The sequence below is a fragment of the Malurus melanocephalus genome, unplaced genomic scaffold (assembly GCF_030028575.1).
Source record: "Malurus melanocephalus ecotype Western Australia unplaced genomic scaffold, MMel_1.1 scaffold_45, whole genome shotgun sequence".
In the NCBI taxonomy this organism is placed as follows: domain Eukaryota; kingdom Metazoa; phylum Chordata; class Aves; order Passeriformes; family Maluridae; genus Malurus; species Malurus melanocephalus.
Genome location: NW_026623277.1, coordinates 1,487,770 through 1,502,653, shown reverse-complemented (window position 1 = coordinate 1,502,653; position 14,884 = coordinate 1,487,770). Strand labels below are relative to the sequence as shown.

The 14,884-nt window shown below is 35.4% G+C and overlaps 2 protein-coding genes across 3 annotated transcripts in view; one reads left to right on the top strand and one right to left on the bottom strand.

The window, feature by feature from the left end:
• Positions 1–14,864, bottom strand: part of IFT74 (intraflagellar transport 74) — a 34,989-nt gene extending 20,125 nt beyond the window's left edge. Inside the window, exons 1-8 of one of the 2 annotated variants that reach the window (XM_057364973.1) lie at positions 14,757–14,864; positions 14,174–14,323; positions 13,583–13,718; positions 13,034–13,082; positions 12,154–12,252; positions 11,944–12,004; positions 11,429–11,488; positions 10,416–10,477 (exon numbers count right to left, since the gene is read on the bottom strand). In XM_057364973.1, coding sequence (XP_057220956.1) covers positions 10,416–10,477; positions 11,429–11,488; positions 11,944–12,004; positions 12,154–12,252; positions 13,034–13,082; positions 13,583–13,718; positions 14,174–14,296 — 590 coding nt within the window. In that variant the 5' untranslated portion in view covers positions 14,297–14,323; positions 14,757–14,864. The remainder of the gene's footprint in view (positions 1–10,415; positions 10,478–11,428; positions 11,489–11,943; positions 12,005–12,153; positions 12,253–13,033; positions 13,083–13,582; positions 13,719–14,173; positions 14,324–14,756) is intronic. The other variant, XM_057364972.1, reaches the window with a different exon arrangement.
• Positions 3,236–9,126, top strand: LRRC19 (leucine rich repeat containing 19). Its single transcript, XM_057364974.1, has 5 exons — positions 3,236–3,262; positions 5,664–5,756; positions 6,663–7,173; positions 7,374–7,580; positions 8,804–9,126. Exons 1-5 carry the CDS (start codon positions 3,236–3,238, stop codon positions 9,124–9,126), a joined length of 1,161 nt encoding a protein of 386 aa, XP_057220957.1.
• Positions 14,865–14,884: the final 20 nt, after the last annotated feature.

Below are 14,884 nucleotides of genomic sequence, written 5' to 3'. Positions count from 1 at the left end.
AATACCCACACAATGTTTTCCAGCACTCCCACACTGTCTMTCTGCATTTGCCTCAACACTTTCAAAAGTACAGAACTCCCTCTCAGTTGCTCCTAATGAGTGAATTTCTGGAGTAACAACAGGCAGTTTGAAATAAAGAAGCTGGTATGCAATTTGTGAATTTACACTATGAAAATATATAGACATCAAGATTTGGCAGTACCAGGTGATGATGCTGAAAAGATTACTTTCTTTTTGCAAAGAATTGTTGATTTCTCTAGAATGGAAAGTTGTTTCAGAGGTCTAAGCAGTGTAAAGTTTTATAACCATGCAATAACAAAGAAATTAGGCATTTGTACATTCTTGATTCAGGACTTTAATCTTGTTAGGAAATCAACAGGCTGCAAATATAAAAACTTTACTGTTCCAACTACAGCAACCTACARGCAATTGTCTTAGCAGATTTAAAGAAGGCATAAAGAACTGTTATCACTGCAGAGTGATGTTATCACTTTCATAGTAAATCTAGTAATTTCTATGAAACTCCCAAAAGCTAGAGAATCACTTTGAGAACACAGTTAAAGAAAATTTAAAAAAAAAAACTTTGAGATCCTGAAGAGTATATCTTAATTCCCTTCATTGTTCATGGAAGATTGCTTACACAGTTTGCTTGCTTCCAAAGTGATTTTTGCTGTTAAGAATGACAAAATCAACTGAGTACCTGCAGGATTTTTTTTTTTTCTCKTTTTCATTAACTTTTCCTGAAGTGCAAGATGACAAGTTGTAAATTGTAACTGACACTATTGGATCAAAGACTGCAGACAAGAATGCCGTCAGGTTTAAAGACGATGCAAAATAGTGGAACTGCASAATGATAATGTCAGAGTAAGGGAATAATGAAAATATTGTAGAAGCAGACTAGAGTTGACATCTGAATGGACTTTTGAAGGTTGTCTGATCCAACCTGCACACTATTCAAAGCAGAGTCACCTAGAGCAGGTAGTCAGTCTTTRTAAGTATTTTGAAGGAGGGAGAAACCAAAACCTGTTTAGGCAATAGTGTGATGTTTGCTCACTCTTACAGAAAGAAGAGTTTTTTCTGATGTTTGCATGGAGTTTCCTGTTCTCCAGTATTGGCCATCATATTTTGTCCCGCCCTTAGCCACTGAGCGCGGCTCCATTTTCTTAAACCCTTGCCATCAGGGGTATTACTTTGATAAAAACAGATATTTAATTTAATAAAACACTCACTAAGCCTGCCCTTCTAGAGATTAAACAATGCCAATTCCCTCAGCCTTTCCACACGGTTTTCATCACTCACCAGGAATTCTCAAAACAGCTTCGAAAGTGTAACCACTTCCAACTAGCTTCTAAGAAAGGTATATAATATCGAGGAATCTGAGACTATTAAGCAGAAATTCTGTCAGATTAGTAGGCCATGGTGCAAAGATGCTTTGGACCTGATTATGATGAAACAAATGTTGAGTGATGATCCTCCACTTAGTATGGCAAATTTGGAGTGCACACTGACTATATAAGAAATATTGGATGATTGTAACATAAAATTAAATTTAATACGTTCTTGAGAGTAAAATGGATTTATTCAGACCCAGTCCAAAGACTGAGGTCCTCAATGCAAGTACACCAGTTTATAAATGGTTAATTATGCTACATGTGGTAGTGGAAAGGAGCTATTTTTTTAAGCTACAAGAGTAGTTTGATCCAAGACCTTTAGGAAGGCATGGAACTAGGAGTTGTCAGGGATCCTTCATGTTACTTCTTTACTGGATGCTCCTCATGCCTAAATCTGGACCTATGAAAGCTGTTGCAAGGACTCAGCAGTGACTCAAATCAGTGACTCAATTTCTCTCAAATCAAGCCCAGCTGAAGATATGGAAGAAAGAAGGTAGAGAAAGTGCAGTAAAATACTCAACAAAATGTTAAGGGTGCTGATTTGCACAAGAGATCTCCACATGCAGCACTCCTGGAGAGATTGCAATAACATGTACAGCAATACCACTCTTTAAGGCAGTGCTTTCTCCAAGCTCTATGGGATTTCTCTCATCTATGCCTGAGATTGAAAATGTGAATGGCAGGATAAGAAAAGAAAACTACTTTTCCCACCTCATCTATTTAAAGTGTGTGTGGACACATCACAGAGTAGCCTCTTTACATGAGGCAACTCTCCTTTTCTTACATAATACATGATACAACTCCTGGCTAAATATTTCAAGATGATCCAGCATGTCCTTGAGGCTAGAAATATCTGACTTAACTGTGATGCATCTTCTCTGGCAGAAACCTTCTTGGGAGAAGCAACTTAGTGATTTTTCAAGAGACAATAAAAGAATCAGCAATGGCTGTCACAGGAACAGAATTCATGACCACAACTAATTTGAACACTATGGATGAAACAGAATCAGGAATGAGGCTTGGAAAAATTTTAGAATGTTTTGAGATATTAAGCAAAACCAAAGTGCCAATTACAATGAAGACATACTGAAGTAAACTTATTTCTACAGCAACATATTTGAGAGGAATGGAGATGGAATGGAAATGACCTCTTCTATAGTTTGGTAGTGTGCGCAAGACAGAATGAGCACTAATAATACAATTAAAAATTAATTGGACACAGTGTTTGTATATCAACACACCTTTTTTAGCCTGTATATCGACATTGTCTCAAGCCAGAGCAATTATGATTTGTTTTTAGAACTTCTTCCTGAAATATAGCCTTTATTACAGACATCCTTATAGTCTATATAATTCTTTGTAAATAATGTGCTTTATGTATCACCTGCAGCTCCTCTGATGATGATGCTCCCAAAACATAAGCATTAACCAGCCTTTAGAAAGCTTTACTTCAGTATGCAAATATGCTGACATTTTCTTCATTTGATGAAYGATAAAATAAAAAATGCAAGTCTTTTCTGTCTCCAGCATTTCTTTAAATGATTATAACTCAACTTGCTTGTATATTACCTGTGGCATTTAAAACGACTGCTTCCTTCAAGATCTGGAACTTGACACTTCAGCACATTACAATTACACTTTTCTATTGGCTGCTGATCCAATTAAATCCAAGATGATTATAAGAAGTTGCTCAACTTAGTCAATCTTTTGCTAAGGATTTTCTAGGTTTATTATTTTTTACACTGTCTGGTTATTCATCAGGTACAAAGGTTGAAGAAAAACAAAGTGCTGTCTCACCATGTTATTTCTTGTCAGTGCACTGAAAAATCTACACATGTGTACATATGCTACCTCTAAGAAGCAACAGAAAGGTAAGACACTTGGCATGTCTAATTCAAAATGCAGGCAAAGATTTATTAGTATAACTTTGCTGCTAGACTGGAAGCAAATACATCTCAAGGTTTATTAAAACTTCAGGAATTACTATGAACCTTGGACATGCTGAGTAAATTCTACTTCATTACAAAGCCGGGGAGCAGACTCTGAAAGCCTGACTGATTACATAAACTCAATTACCTCTCCAGGAAAACAAAAATAATTACCTTATTATTAAATGATATAATTTTCAAAGTTCTGAGATGGAAATTTTTAAGAAAGCACCTCTAATTACATAGAAATGTCAAGGTACTACCAACATATTGCCAATATATTGTCAGGCTGAGTTTCTTTCCAAAGCAGTTAGTTTAAACASCAGTTTAAGCTTAATCATAATTTGTTCTTAAAGACTGGTTCTAGTAAAATGCTAAACTGCAACTAAAATTACATATGCKTTCCTGTTCTTCTAGTGATTAAACAGGTTCACACACAGAAAAAGCAGGCAGTCACATTTGTAAGAAACCCTCTGTTTTCAGTATAAATTAAAGTAAAAGCTAGGAATAATGTTTTTAACTTAGACATATGTACAACTTGTATTTTCAACTTGATTGTTATTAACTTACACATTAACATTAAAAACAATGTTTAATATATTTTCCCCATTCTACTGAAGATAGAATTGTGTAATCTGCAAACTACAACAATGCTATTAATCTGTATTTCTAAATTGCCAGGTTAAGACCAGCTCTGTCCTGAACATTTAGGAAGCTGTATCTTTAAAGTCCAAATATGCTGCAAGATCGATGTTAAAACATTTTGGGAATTCTCAAAGTGCATCACATTTTCCACTCACAATAYACAAACCGGCTCAAAAAATGTGCAGGCCACCAGTACCACCACTGACAAATGCAATACCTAATACTTGAAAATAATTCCACAGGGGCTGCTGCTGCTTAGCACCCCTTGTCTCTGCTACAGGTAATGGCTAAATAGCAAAAGGTTTATGAACTCTCTTTGTTCAATATAAGTTTCTGACAGAAGTAGAAATACACAACAGAACAGAGCAGAGTAAGTGGCATTTATCTTCCTGTTCTTTCCAAGAAGTTACAAAATTTCCAGGCTGATTCAGTTAGGTGAATGAGGTCAATCCTCCAACATGCAAATGTATGAAAGTTATCAAACAGACTTGACCAGTTTGTTCTATGACCTCATTTATTTCATTCTGATCAGCAAAGGTCACCTGGCACTGGTTTTAACAACTGGTGGCTGCCTGTGCCTGACTGGCTGCCTATATTTAGCATTGTTTGTGCAATTAAACTTCCTTATGTAATTTCTCCCACTCTTAAATTCAGTGAATGCTTTGTACAGTTCATTATAAACAAGTATCTTACACTTTTATTCTTTTTAATTTCTTTTACTCTGGAAGATAGAAACCTGGCAAGTAAATACTAAGATTCACTTAAYGCATTATCTTTTCAGATGATTATGAAAACTGAAAAAAATAAAGGCTCGTTAGCTTTTACGTAAGATTTTCATTCAAGAGTGGCACAAGCAGGGACTGATTTAACATCTCACAGACATGGTTTAACACTTCTGCCCAAAATTAATAGACACTACAAACAGCGYCTGATTCAAAGGCAATGATTGAGTGACTCTTTTTCTGAGAGATGTTAATGTCACAGTTAATACCATTTGTAGGATCTTTCCTGACATTAAAAAAATAAGGCTCAAATTAGTACCAAAACTCCATCACTAGAGATTGCACCAAGTTTACTTAATTCCAAAGATCAGAGCAACAACTATACCTTCATAACAGAGAAGTCTACATTTAAGTAGTGTAATAGGTTGTATTATGGACAATAAGATTGAAAGACCAATATTCYAATTAAAAACTCACAACAACTGCTTAGTAACTTACATATGAACATAAAAGAAATCTGACTGGATAAACCAACAATTGTCTAAAAAGAGTATTCTGACTTTGTCACAGGAGAAATAGTATAGGGAGAACATGCAATCATCAATACTTTCTGCAGTTTACTCCAATCAGTCTTCCACTACCCATAACTGCTTTAACATGGATATTAATGGGTACAGTCCTGCCTATTTGTTTCATAAATGTATGATACTTTTGTATATTAATTTTTCTAACCAATCCCTTTTTTATTTGCTGATACATCTGCACAACTGATTTTAGGTTTGGTTCAATTAAGTAAAAGCTGAAATCATTAATTCTGATAACCTCTGTTTTTCCACTTAAATTTACATTGCGAAGTATTTAAGTAGAACAAAATTTAGTAAACAATCATTGAAATAACTCTAAGAATTTGTTACACTACTACTACAGAAGACACTGGTATTCTGGTCTTGGTATCTAAAAGTGTTGTTTTTCACTAGGTTCCAAACATGAAACTCTATTGGCTTGTCATCTGGGCTGGAACAATGTTTTTGAATCTAGTCACTGCTGACTGCAACATTACTTCCCAAGCTGTAAGTTTTACAYTGATCTGAATAACCCTTATTTTTGAAAATAAACATGAAGTAGAAGACATTAAAAAAAATTGTTTCATAAACATGAAAGTCCTGAAGAAAGAAACAGAAAAATGCAAGTAAGAAGTGGTTTTGAGTACATGGACAATCAGCTGATGGCAGTCATTTTACGTGGGTGAATAATACTGAATCATACTTGAGATGACTTTGTGTATCAGTCAAATTCTTTTAGAAACAACAGGAATGCCTCTTCACATATATAAATATATGTACCCTTTTCAGAAAACAAAAGTATTTCAAAGTATTGAGAGCAAACCCTCAAATCTGAAAAGACTGCAGCTATGCTGAATTTCAACACAGAAAACCAAAATGAATTTAAGTGCTGTAAWAAATAAATATATATGTTTTGTTGAAGGTCTGCTCTAAAGATGTTTTTCTAAATTAAGACTAAACATAGATACTTAAAAAAAAATTTAGAAGGCATATTTGAATAATTTTCCAGTCTTGAATAAACTTCCTTCACAATACCTTCTTCCCAGAGATGTAAGAAAGGAATCTTTTTTTTTTACCCCAAAAATAATTAATTCCAAATAATAATTCAATAATAGCATGCCAAACTGGTTCTATTTTGGATGATCATCACACAAAGATCCTTGTTCAGAGTTCAGCACTAAGCACTCTGSTCTCTAGACACTAGGAGAATTCATTCCACTGTATCACCAGATCAAGAGTTAATTAAGAAAGATATAAATAAAACTTCATGAGGAGCAGTAGAACTTTTCAAGTGCCAGCATTAAAAAATACAAGATTGTTTTTTCTTGCCTCTAATAGTCCTCACTGAGACACCTTCATTACTATAGACATTTCTACAGAATTCARTTGTTGTCATTCTCTTGTTTTCAACAGGTCTCTTGTGAGGAGTCTGGAAAGAACCTCTTTAATATCCCCAACAACCTTTTACAAAATGTTACTAAATTAAGCCTCAAAAACAATAAAATCACTTTAGAAGATCATGACAAAGAGATTCTTGGACGTTTTATTAACCTCACTGAACTTCATCTGAATGAAAACAACATTACTGTACTGTACAATTGCAGCTTCTACAATCTGAAAAAACTCAGAAGTCTGGATATCAGCAACAACTGTATTAGCACAGTTCACAAAGCAGCATTTGCAGGATTAAATGAACTGTCAGTGTTGAATCTATCCCATAACAAGATTGCTCAACTGGATTCAGATCCATTTACTTCTCTAGAAAGCCTGACAGTTTTAAATCTACAGTATAACTTTCTGAAATATTTTCATATAAAATCATCTTTTAAATTGATTAAAATTGTTTTAGCTGGAAACCCATGGAACTGTTCCTGTGACCTCCTTGACTTACAGGCATGGCTAACTGCTTCCAATGTGACATTGGGTAAGTTGGTAAGAGAAGCATTTGATAYTTGTTTCCATCGAATAGCCTTACTGTGCATTTTTTTTCTGAAGTGGATAAAATCCACCGTCAGCTTACCCATATTATGCAGTAATACAATAGCTATCCATGAGATTTTTTTTAGATAATAGTGYCAAAAAATTAACAATATCTCACAGCCTTTTCACTGCTCACATTCACAGAAAATGAAAGCAACACTACATGTGCCTTCCCAAACATGGAAAAAATCTCCATCAAGACGGCAGCTATCCAACCAGCTGACTGCAAAACTGAAAAGACTTCTTTAGAAAACACTGTAACTTCCACTGCTGCTGTTAATCTCAGAAGTAGTGCCCTAATAACAGCTCTGACTCCAAACAACTTCACTGGAAACAATGGAACTCATACAGGTAATACATAAATATTTCACTTTACTGCTTTTGACTGGTTTGATTTGCTGTTCCATGACTTTATACTGTTCTGCATTCCTAGTACATTCTGACTCTTCCATAAAAGGCAGGTCTACAGAACAAGGTTCTGGTAGACAACCACATACATTATGGTGAATGTTAAGTGTCTACTGACTAAATGTTCAAAACAGATAAACCACACAATTCTCAAATGATACGAAAAAATGGAGATAAAATTTCAAGGTCCTAAAGTTCAGACCATTGTCTAGATCTCTGCCGAATAGAACTYTGGAGGTTTTCCAAAAAATTTGCTTTTTCCTAACTGCTTTCTAGATGTAGTAAAACAACTACAAATTTTACTCCTCTCCTAACTATGTTCAGTACAAAGGACATGGGTGCGGCCATTGCACATTCTTTGGAAATTTCAGTGATAGTCTCTTCACCTTGTTTCACCTTTCAGTGTTAATCTTACWTGCAAGTTAACTCTTCCATCCTGAAATGCTTCACTTCCTTCTTCTGGCTAAAGCAGGAAATATATCTATAGATTTATACACAAATTATAAGCCACCACTGTGACACATTTCTTTAGCTGTACCACCTTATAATCTACTACTTATAATCTCTGCGCCTAAAGAGCAGTGGCCAGCACACAAAAACAGCTTCTAAGTAAATACTATCGGCAACTACCGTTTACTGAAATTTTTATTATAAAAGAAACACAATTGAAAGGATATGCCAAGGATATGCCAAACAAAAGACACGGTATTTTAGGGTTCAAACATCATGGCCGTATAAAAAGTCAAGCCTGGGAAACAGGATTTGAAGCCAGTTACTGATTTTTTTTATTCCAAAGCCTAATCTTGAAATTTAACTTTTGAAAAAAGTATTTGTATTTTATACTTATTTATTGTTTTTATCTTTCCTATGTCCCTAGAACTCTATCTCTGAAATAGGCTTTGAAACAATTTTTATAATTATGCAAGGTAAATTTATATTGCTAGGAAATACGAGATGCATGTACATTGTTAAGTCTCTGACATTACTGACTCCCTAACAACAATAACAACAGCAATAATATTCTACTAAAGCTCTGGAGACACTTAGCAATTTCCCTATCAGTTTACTCTATGAGTTCYCAATTTAGCTATGAAAAAGCTCATACTAAATTCTTGCTAGTATTCCTCATGAAGATTGCTCTTCTTTTTTTCTTGTTTGTTTTAAAGCATTACCACTTGTTGGTAAAAGTTGGACCTTCCTAGCRGGTGTCCTAGGGTTTGTCCTAAGCACTACACTCCTGATTTTTACTGCTGTAAAATGCCCAGCATGGTATCACCACTTGATGAGCTACCGTCACCGTCGTCTGGAAGAAAATTACTCAGAGATGTTTGAACAGGAGTTCTCCGCTGACATGAATTCTTCTCCAGTATCGGCTACAAGCAGTGAAGAACCCGTTGTAATATTTGAGAAAGTTCATGCATTTGGAGATGAAGAAGATGGATTTATTGAGGATAAATACATAGATACTTGTGTAAATGAGGAGCATTAATGTCTTAAACAATGGAACCTGAACTGACATTTCAAAAATGTACTATACTTGTACTTCCATTTTATGCTGCCCATGGAAAACACAGAATGAAGTTATGCAGTCTATCTCCTTGCATCTTGCCAAATCCATAACAATATTTTGATGGATCAATCACAAAGTTAAAAAATGGGGTTATATACAYGCATTACTGGCAAAACAAATACTTCAGAACATGAAAAAATACTCATAATCTTCTTTTTATAAAAATCTATTTGTCTACTTATGTTGGGGGGATTTATGTATATAGTTTAACACGAACAGGTCTTTACCAAGTCACAGGTGAAGCTGGCATAATCACTAATGTTTTCACTGTGAAGAGGTCTAATTATTTAAGACAAAAATAATTTCTCTAAAATGTTGAAACAGACCATAGCCAGTCTGGAGAYTGATTCCAAATCAGCAGTGCAACAGCTCTACAGCCTATTAGGCAAAACATACAATCAGAGAATGGAGTATTTGGGTATTTTTTTTTACCAAATTAGCAGAACAAGACAGACCAACTGCTGTATTCACAAAGATGTGTATGTACAGTGCAACAATAAATTACCATTACTGCATGGCTACTGAACCAAGTATTTTCTCTTCATATTTTCTTAACACTTAAAAATGCATTTGGGGTAAAACAGACATGTTTATGAGCTGTTGAAAACTGTAGTATTATTGAAATGTGACATTATTAAATGGTAAATTGGTTGCTTGGGAGTGCTTATTGATACATAAAATCTCATTGTTGMGATTGGTTTCACTGGCAAAAGCAGGAACATATATCTTTCTCCTGCGTATCTCTTGCACCTAAATTAAATACCTCAGGAACTCACCTTCTCAGTCATTCTATCACTGCACAAGCCATTCTCATGGTTTTTGAACTCTCACTGCAAGCATCTCACTGTCCTCATCTTTCCCTCTGCACAACCCTACCTTACTGGACAGGCAAAGGTCTAGCTCCCACTTGCGCTTGCTTTCTKCACTCTGCTATATCACAACAAAACTCCCAAAACTTGATAGCAGATTGCSAAAAGAAAGGAGTCTCCATTGCCACCTAACTCTTCCTGGGGGGTGTGATAATTATCCTCAAACCAGTTAGTACAGTAATGATAGGAAGTCCAGTTGCAACCTGGCACTAATGTATCATCTTGAAATTGTTCACGTATCACTTGTGATATGCAGTGCACTGTTAGGGTAACAGGTAAACCTCCATTTTCCTGAGCTGAGTTATCCCAAATTGAAAAACATACATTTAATGTACTTACGCTTGTCTTTCTGTGAAAATTTTATCCATACTCTGAGCATCTCGGTCGTTCTGAACCTTCAGCTTAAAAAAGAAAAGTTGAAATACAATCAAGTTGATAATAAATCATGGAAACTTGTTGGTAGATAAAGACCTCCATGATCATCAAGTCCAACCTTAACTCAGCACTACCAAGTTCACCATTAAACCATATTCCTAAAAGCAACATGTACATGTCTCTTCTATACTTCCAGAGAAATTGACTCACTTTGACTATTGTTACTGTTATTGCTGAAACACTTAATAAAATTGTTTAAATTAGCAGAAAGAAGGAAAAGCATTCTTCTCGTTATGAAACAAACATTGTATCTTTATTCCTTGATCAAATGCAGAAAAAGTTGTTTGACCGAGAAAAATTGAGGTAATTTTTCAAGTTACCAAAAMCAACTTTACTGAAACTGGTTTCTTTTGTTCATGGACAAATTCATCATAACAAATAAAATACGCATAATGCCATTCAYGCCTCAACACTTAGAGGAATACTCCATCTGTCTTAAAAAATAAAGAAGGAAAGCAAAGGAAGAACAAAACTCTTTGACTTTGTGGTGGCTATGTCAGAGACCTATTTAATATTTTTTACACTGGAGACATTTAAAAGGCTGAAGACAAAGGAGAGCTTAATGTCCAGAAAACCAGGCAGCTTTACAAGGCAGTGGAGTTTACTTAAATTTGCCTCTCCTAGTGTTCTGTGCTCCCAGAAAATAAAAAAAGGTATTTTAACACTCATAATTTGGATTGAGATGACACCCTTCTCAAATCTAAATCACAGGAAACTATCATATGACTATTAATGCAACACTTCAGTCAAGTGTCTTACTGCTAACATGCTGCCAACATTATGAATAACTTAACTGGAAAAAAAAGACTAAATTTCAAGACAATGCTCCACTTTTTTAGATATATCAGACATTTAAAGCACCAAGAATGTAACACACAATTTCACTGCTAAAGCATAGCAAATATCCTAATTCTTACCATATTGTAATCACGGATCACTTCCGCCATATCTGTACTMGTGTTAAGTATATCCACAACCTGAAACAAGACAGAATTCCAACATGTTATACTGCTCTCCTTCCCTTTAAAATAAAAAAAAAAAAATAGATCAGACAAAGTTCATAAAAACACAGCAAATTTCAGTTATTGCATATTGAAAAAAACATGATTTGGGAACATGAACAGATAACATGTAATTTTCAGAAGTAATCAACATTATATGTAGCTGTTCTAAGCACTGAAATATTGCACAGCAYTGATTTCTTAAATCCATATGCTGCCACTTCTCCTAATGTATTGTACACTTATTTTTRTTTTCCTCCATTTCCATCTTTTTCCTTTCCAATAACTGAATAAGGGCAGTACTAACTAGTACATTTTTACAGAAAAATGTCAGAAAAAAAGATCCTGAATAAAGCAAAAGGAGTACAAAATAAGTGGGAAAAYAAATGAGAAAGGAGAGCATTCATTATCAAAATTTAACAGCAGCATACCATGTTGTAGTCTGCTAGTTGTCCTTGAAAATCTTTGATTTCAGCAGCTAAAGCCTCTGCCCTAGAAACAAAAAAAAAGGTCCAAGTTCAAATGGTATGATTTGTATATATAACAAYAAAACCATGAAAAAAAATTATTCACTGGTTCCTTGAAGCCTGCCCAATACTTGAAAATAGTCTTGTGATTGTATTAGCTGCAATACATCTCACCGTTTTTCATAGGACAAATAGACAGATTTCTCTTGCTTGTACATTTCTACTTCTTCCTGCAGCTTATTAATTTCCATTGTAAGTTCATTTGTTTTACTTCTGAAAAAAATAAACAAAAGAGAATCATTAACATTTAGATRGACAACTAAAGCACAGCTAAAACAGAAAATACGTTTCACTAGAGGAGATTTGCAATTAGTATCTTTCACACTGCACTTTGTTTCAAATCAGAATTTCTAAGATGAGATGACTAAGTGTAGAAAGAGGCAAAATGGCTGTCTCAGATAAAGTCCTAAGTAGTTGCTGGAAAATCTTGATATGAAATAAAATGTTATAACTAGGTTTTTGTCTCTGCTGGTGAAATGAATGTGAATTATTCTCAAATGGAGAAGAAAAAAACCCACAGTATAATTTCACCAAAAGTGGGTATCATCCACATTTAAAATKACATCATTTGGGATTGATTATTCAAAACTGCAATACGATCAACTGATAAAGTCCTGCATGCAATCGTTTGCATAAAGACTTGCCTTTGTCATTGCTAGCTCAACGTATAATCCAAATAAACAACCTGAAATATACAATAAAAGTGTTTAGCTTGCAATGCTACTTCTTACATATCACACTTTACAAGCATTAGAGGTGGAATCTCAGAATCCCCCTTACTAATGCTGTGAGACAGCATTTAATTTAGCAAGCCAAACACTTCTTCTTTCTTTCTTCCTACAAATTAGATGCAAAATAAACTTTTATAGCAGCACTCTTCTAACAGCTTATTATAAGTGAACATCTCTTATTGCATGCAATTGAGAAACTTAAACTCTGTCTGAAACAGAACARACCATTAAATCATCTCTAATTTGAATAGGTTAAGACATACCTCAGCACTCCAAGGTAGTATGTTTTATCCAGTATCTGTCTCTGAGGACCTGATAAAAGAGACCAMCATGATATTTTGGTTAAAAAAACCCTATTTGATGAACTGAACATTAGGAAAACAATCTGCAGAATTTACAGTAAAAAATACAACTAGTATCTTTTAGTGTTCATAAATAGGTAATATCTCATTAAAAAGAACAAGGCATTTTCAGACTGCTGAGAAGGTAAACATTACTAACACGGATAYATGAATAGTCACTGTACAGCAGAATATTTTAGTTATTCTGCAGTGATGGAAGAAAACACAATATTCTTGATCTATTCTGAATGACTTTAAAGACAGCTCAGTTGCAGAAAAACCCTTATCTTCTTTGGCTGCCAAGAGTAATATGAAAAAGGGATGCTTTAATTTTCTCTTTGTTTCTGCTGCTCTTTTTAATCACAGCTATTCACGCAATTTATACAATGATTAAAAGCTTTCATYTAAAAACCTAAATATCCTTTCAAAATGTTTGCAGACATCTTTATGGCTATTTTCAGTACAAAATACCTTTCATTGCAGTTTTTATTCCACTTAATCCCTGCTGAGTCACTGGACGGTCTGCAACTTTAATCTGAGATGATAAAACTCCTCCAGGAGTCAAAGAACCACCACGAGAACCAGGTCTTGCTGTACTAGGAGGCATCTATAAAAAAAGAACACATGAAAAATCTCGCAAGCCTGAATTACTACTTTACTATCCTTAAGCAATTGCCAAAGCAATAAAAAACTTTAGTTAGTCTTGATATTCGTTCTGTAGGAATCTTTTAGCATTTATATCTCTTCAGGGAAGCAAAGGCTCAATCAAATGTCTGCTGTAGAAGGGAAGGAATTACCTTTGAGAGCTGTTCATTGTTCCATCTATCTGCAATATTAATGCTATTTAGGTCACCCAAGTGAACTCCAGACGCTGGACTTCCCCGACCCCTCCAGACAAAAACTTTTTACAAAATTGAAATCTTATAATCTTTGTAAAAAAATACCAACTTTAACTTCTCCTCATTCCAGTCACGGTACTAAAAAAATAAATAAAAAAAAAAAAAAAATAAAAGGGCAAACATCTAAGAATATCAGAGCTAATGATAATCTTTTTTAACATACCGCTGTTCCTATCCTGCCACCTGACGGAGTCCTCGATGAAGAGGCAGGCCTTGATGAAGAGATCAGCCCTATTCCTGCTCTCGAAGAAGAGCGAGCCATGGGAGGTCTGTGACTGTTGGCCATATTCGCTTGCTTTTTAACTTCTTTCTGCTAAGAAGAGAAATCGTCCTTKGGTTCGTACACGATCCTTAAAACTACCATAACCGACTCTTTAGAGCTTAACTCTTATTAAAATAAATTGAGGTTTTTTTGGTGGTTTTGTTTTTTTTTTTTTTGAATYTGCAAAACATTTCCTTACTGGATGGTACAAGACTGCGGCAGGGCTCGGAAAGAACCAAGAGTAAGGTCAGGCAGAGTACCTTTTCAGTGCTTAGTGAGGTCTCTGCTTATTTTTTTACATTTATTGCTCCAGTATCTGAATGCAAATCTTTAATGAAACAAACTGGASGGTTATCTGGGGATGCTCCGTAAGCCATGACCGGACACTAAGGCGATCCCAGACTGTGCTACCCCTTACCAACCCCGGCAGCTTTCGCCACCCCCCGAGGGGCCCGTCCCAGCCGCAGAGCAGCGCAGCCCCTACCGCTCCAAGGGCCCGTCCCCTCCCCGCGCCGCTCGCCCGCCATCAGCCCGCGGGCAGCGCCGCCGTATCGCAGCAACCACCGCCACGGATATCGCGATGGCCGCAAATCTCGCTCCAACCTGCAGCAC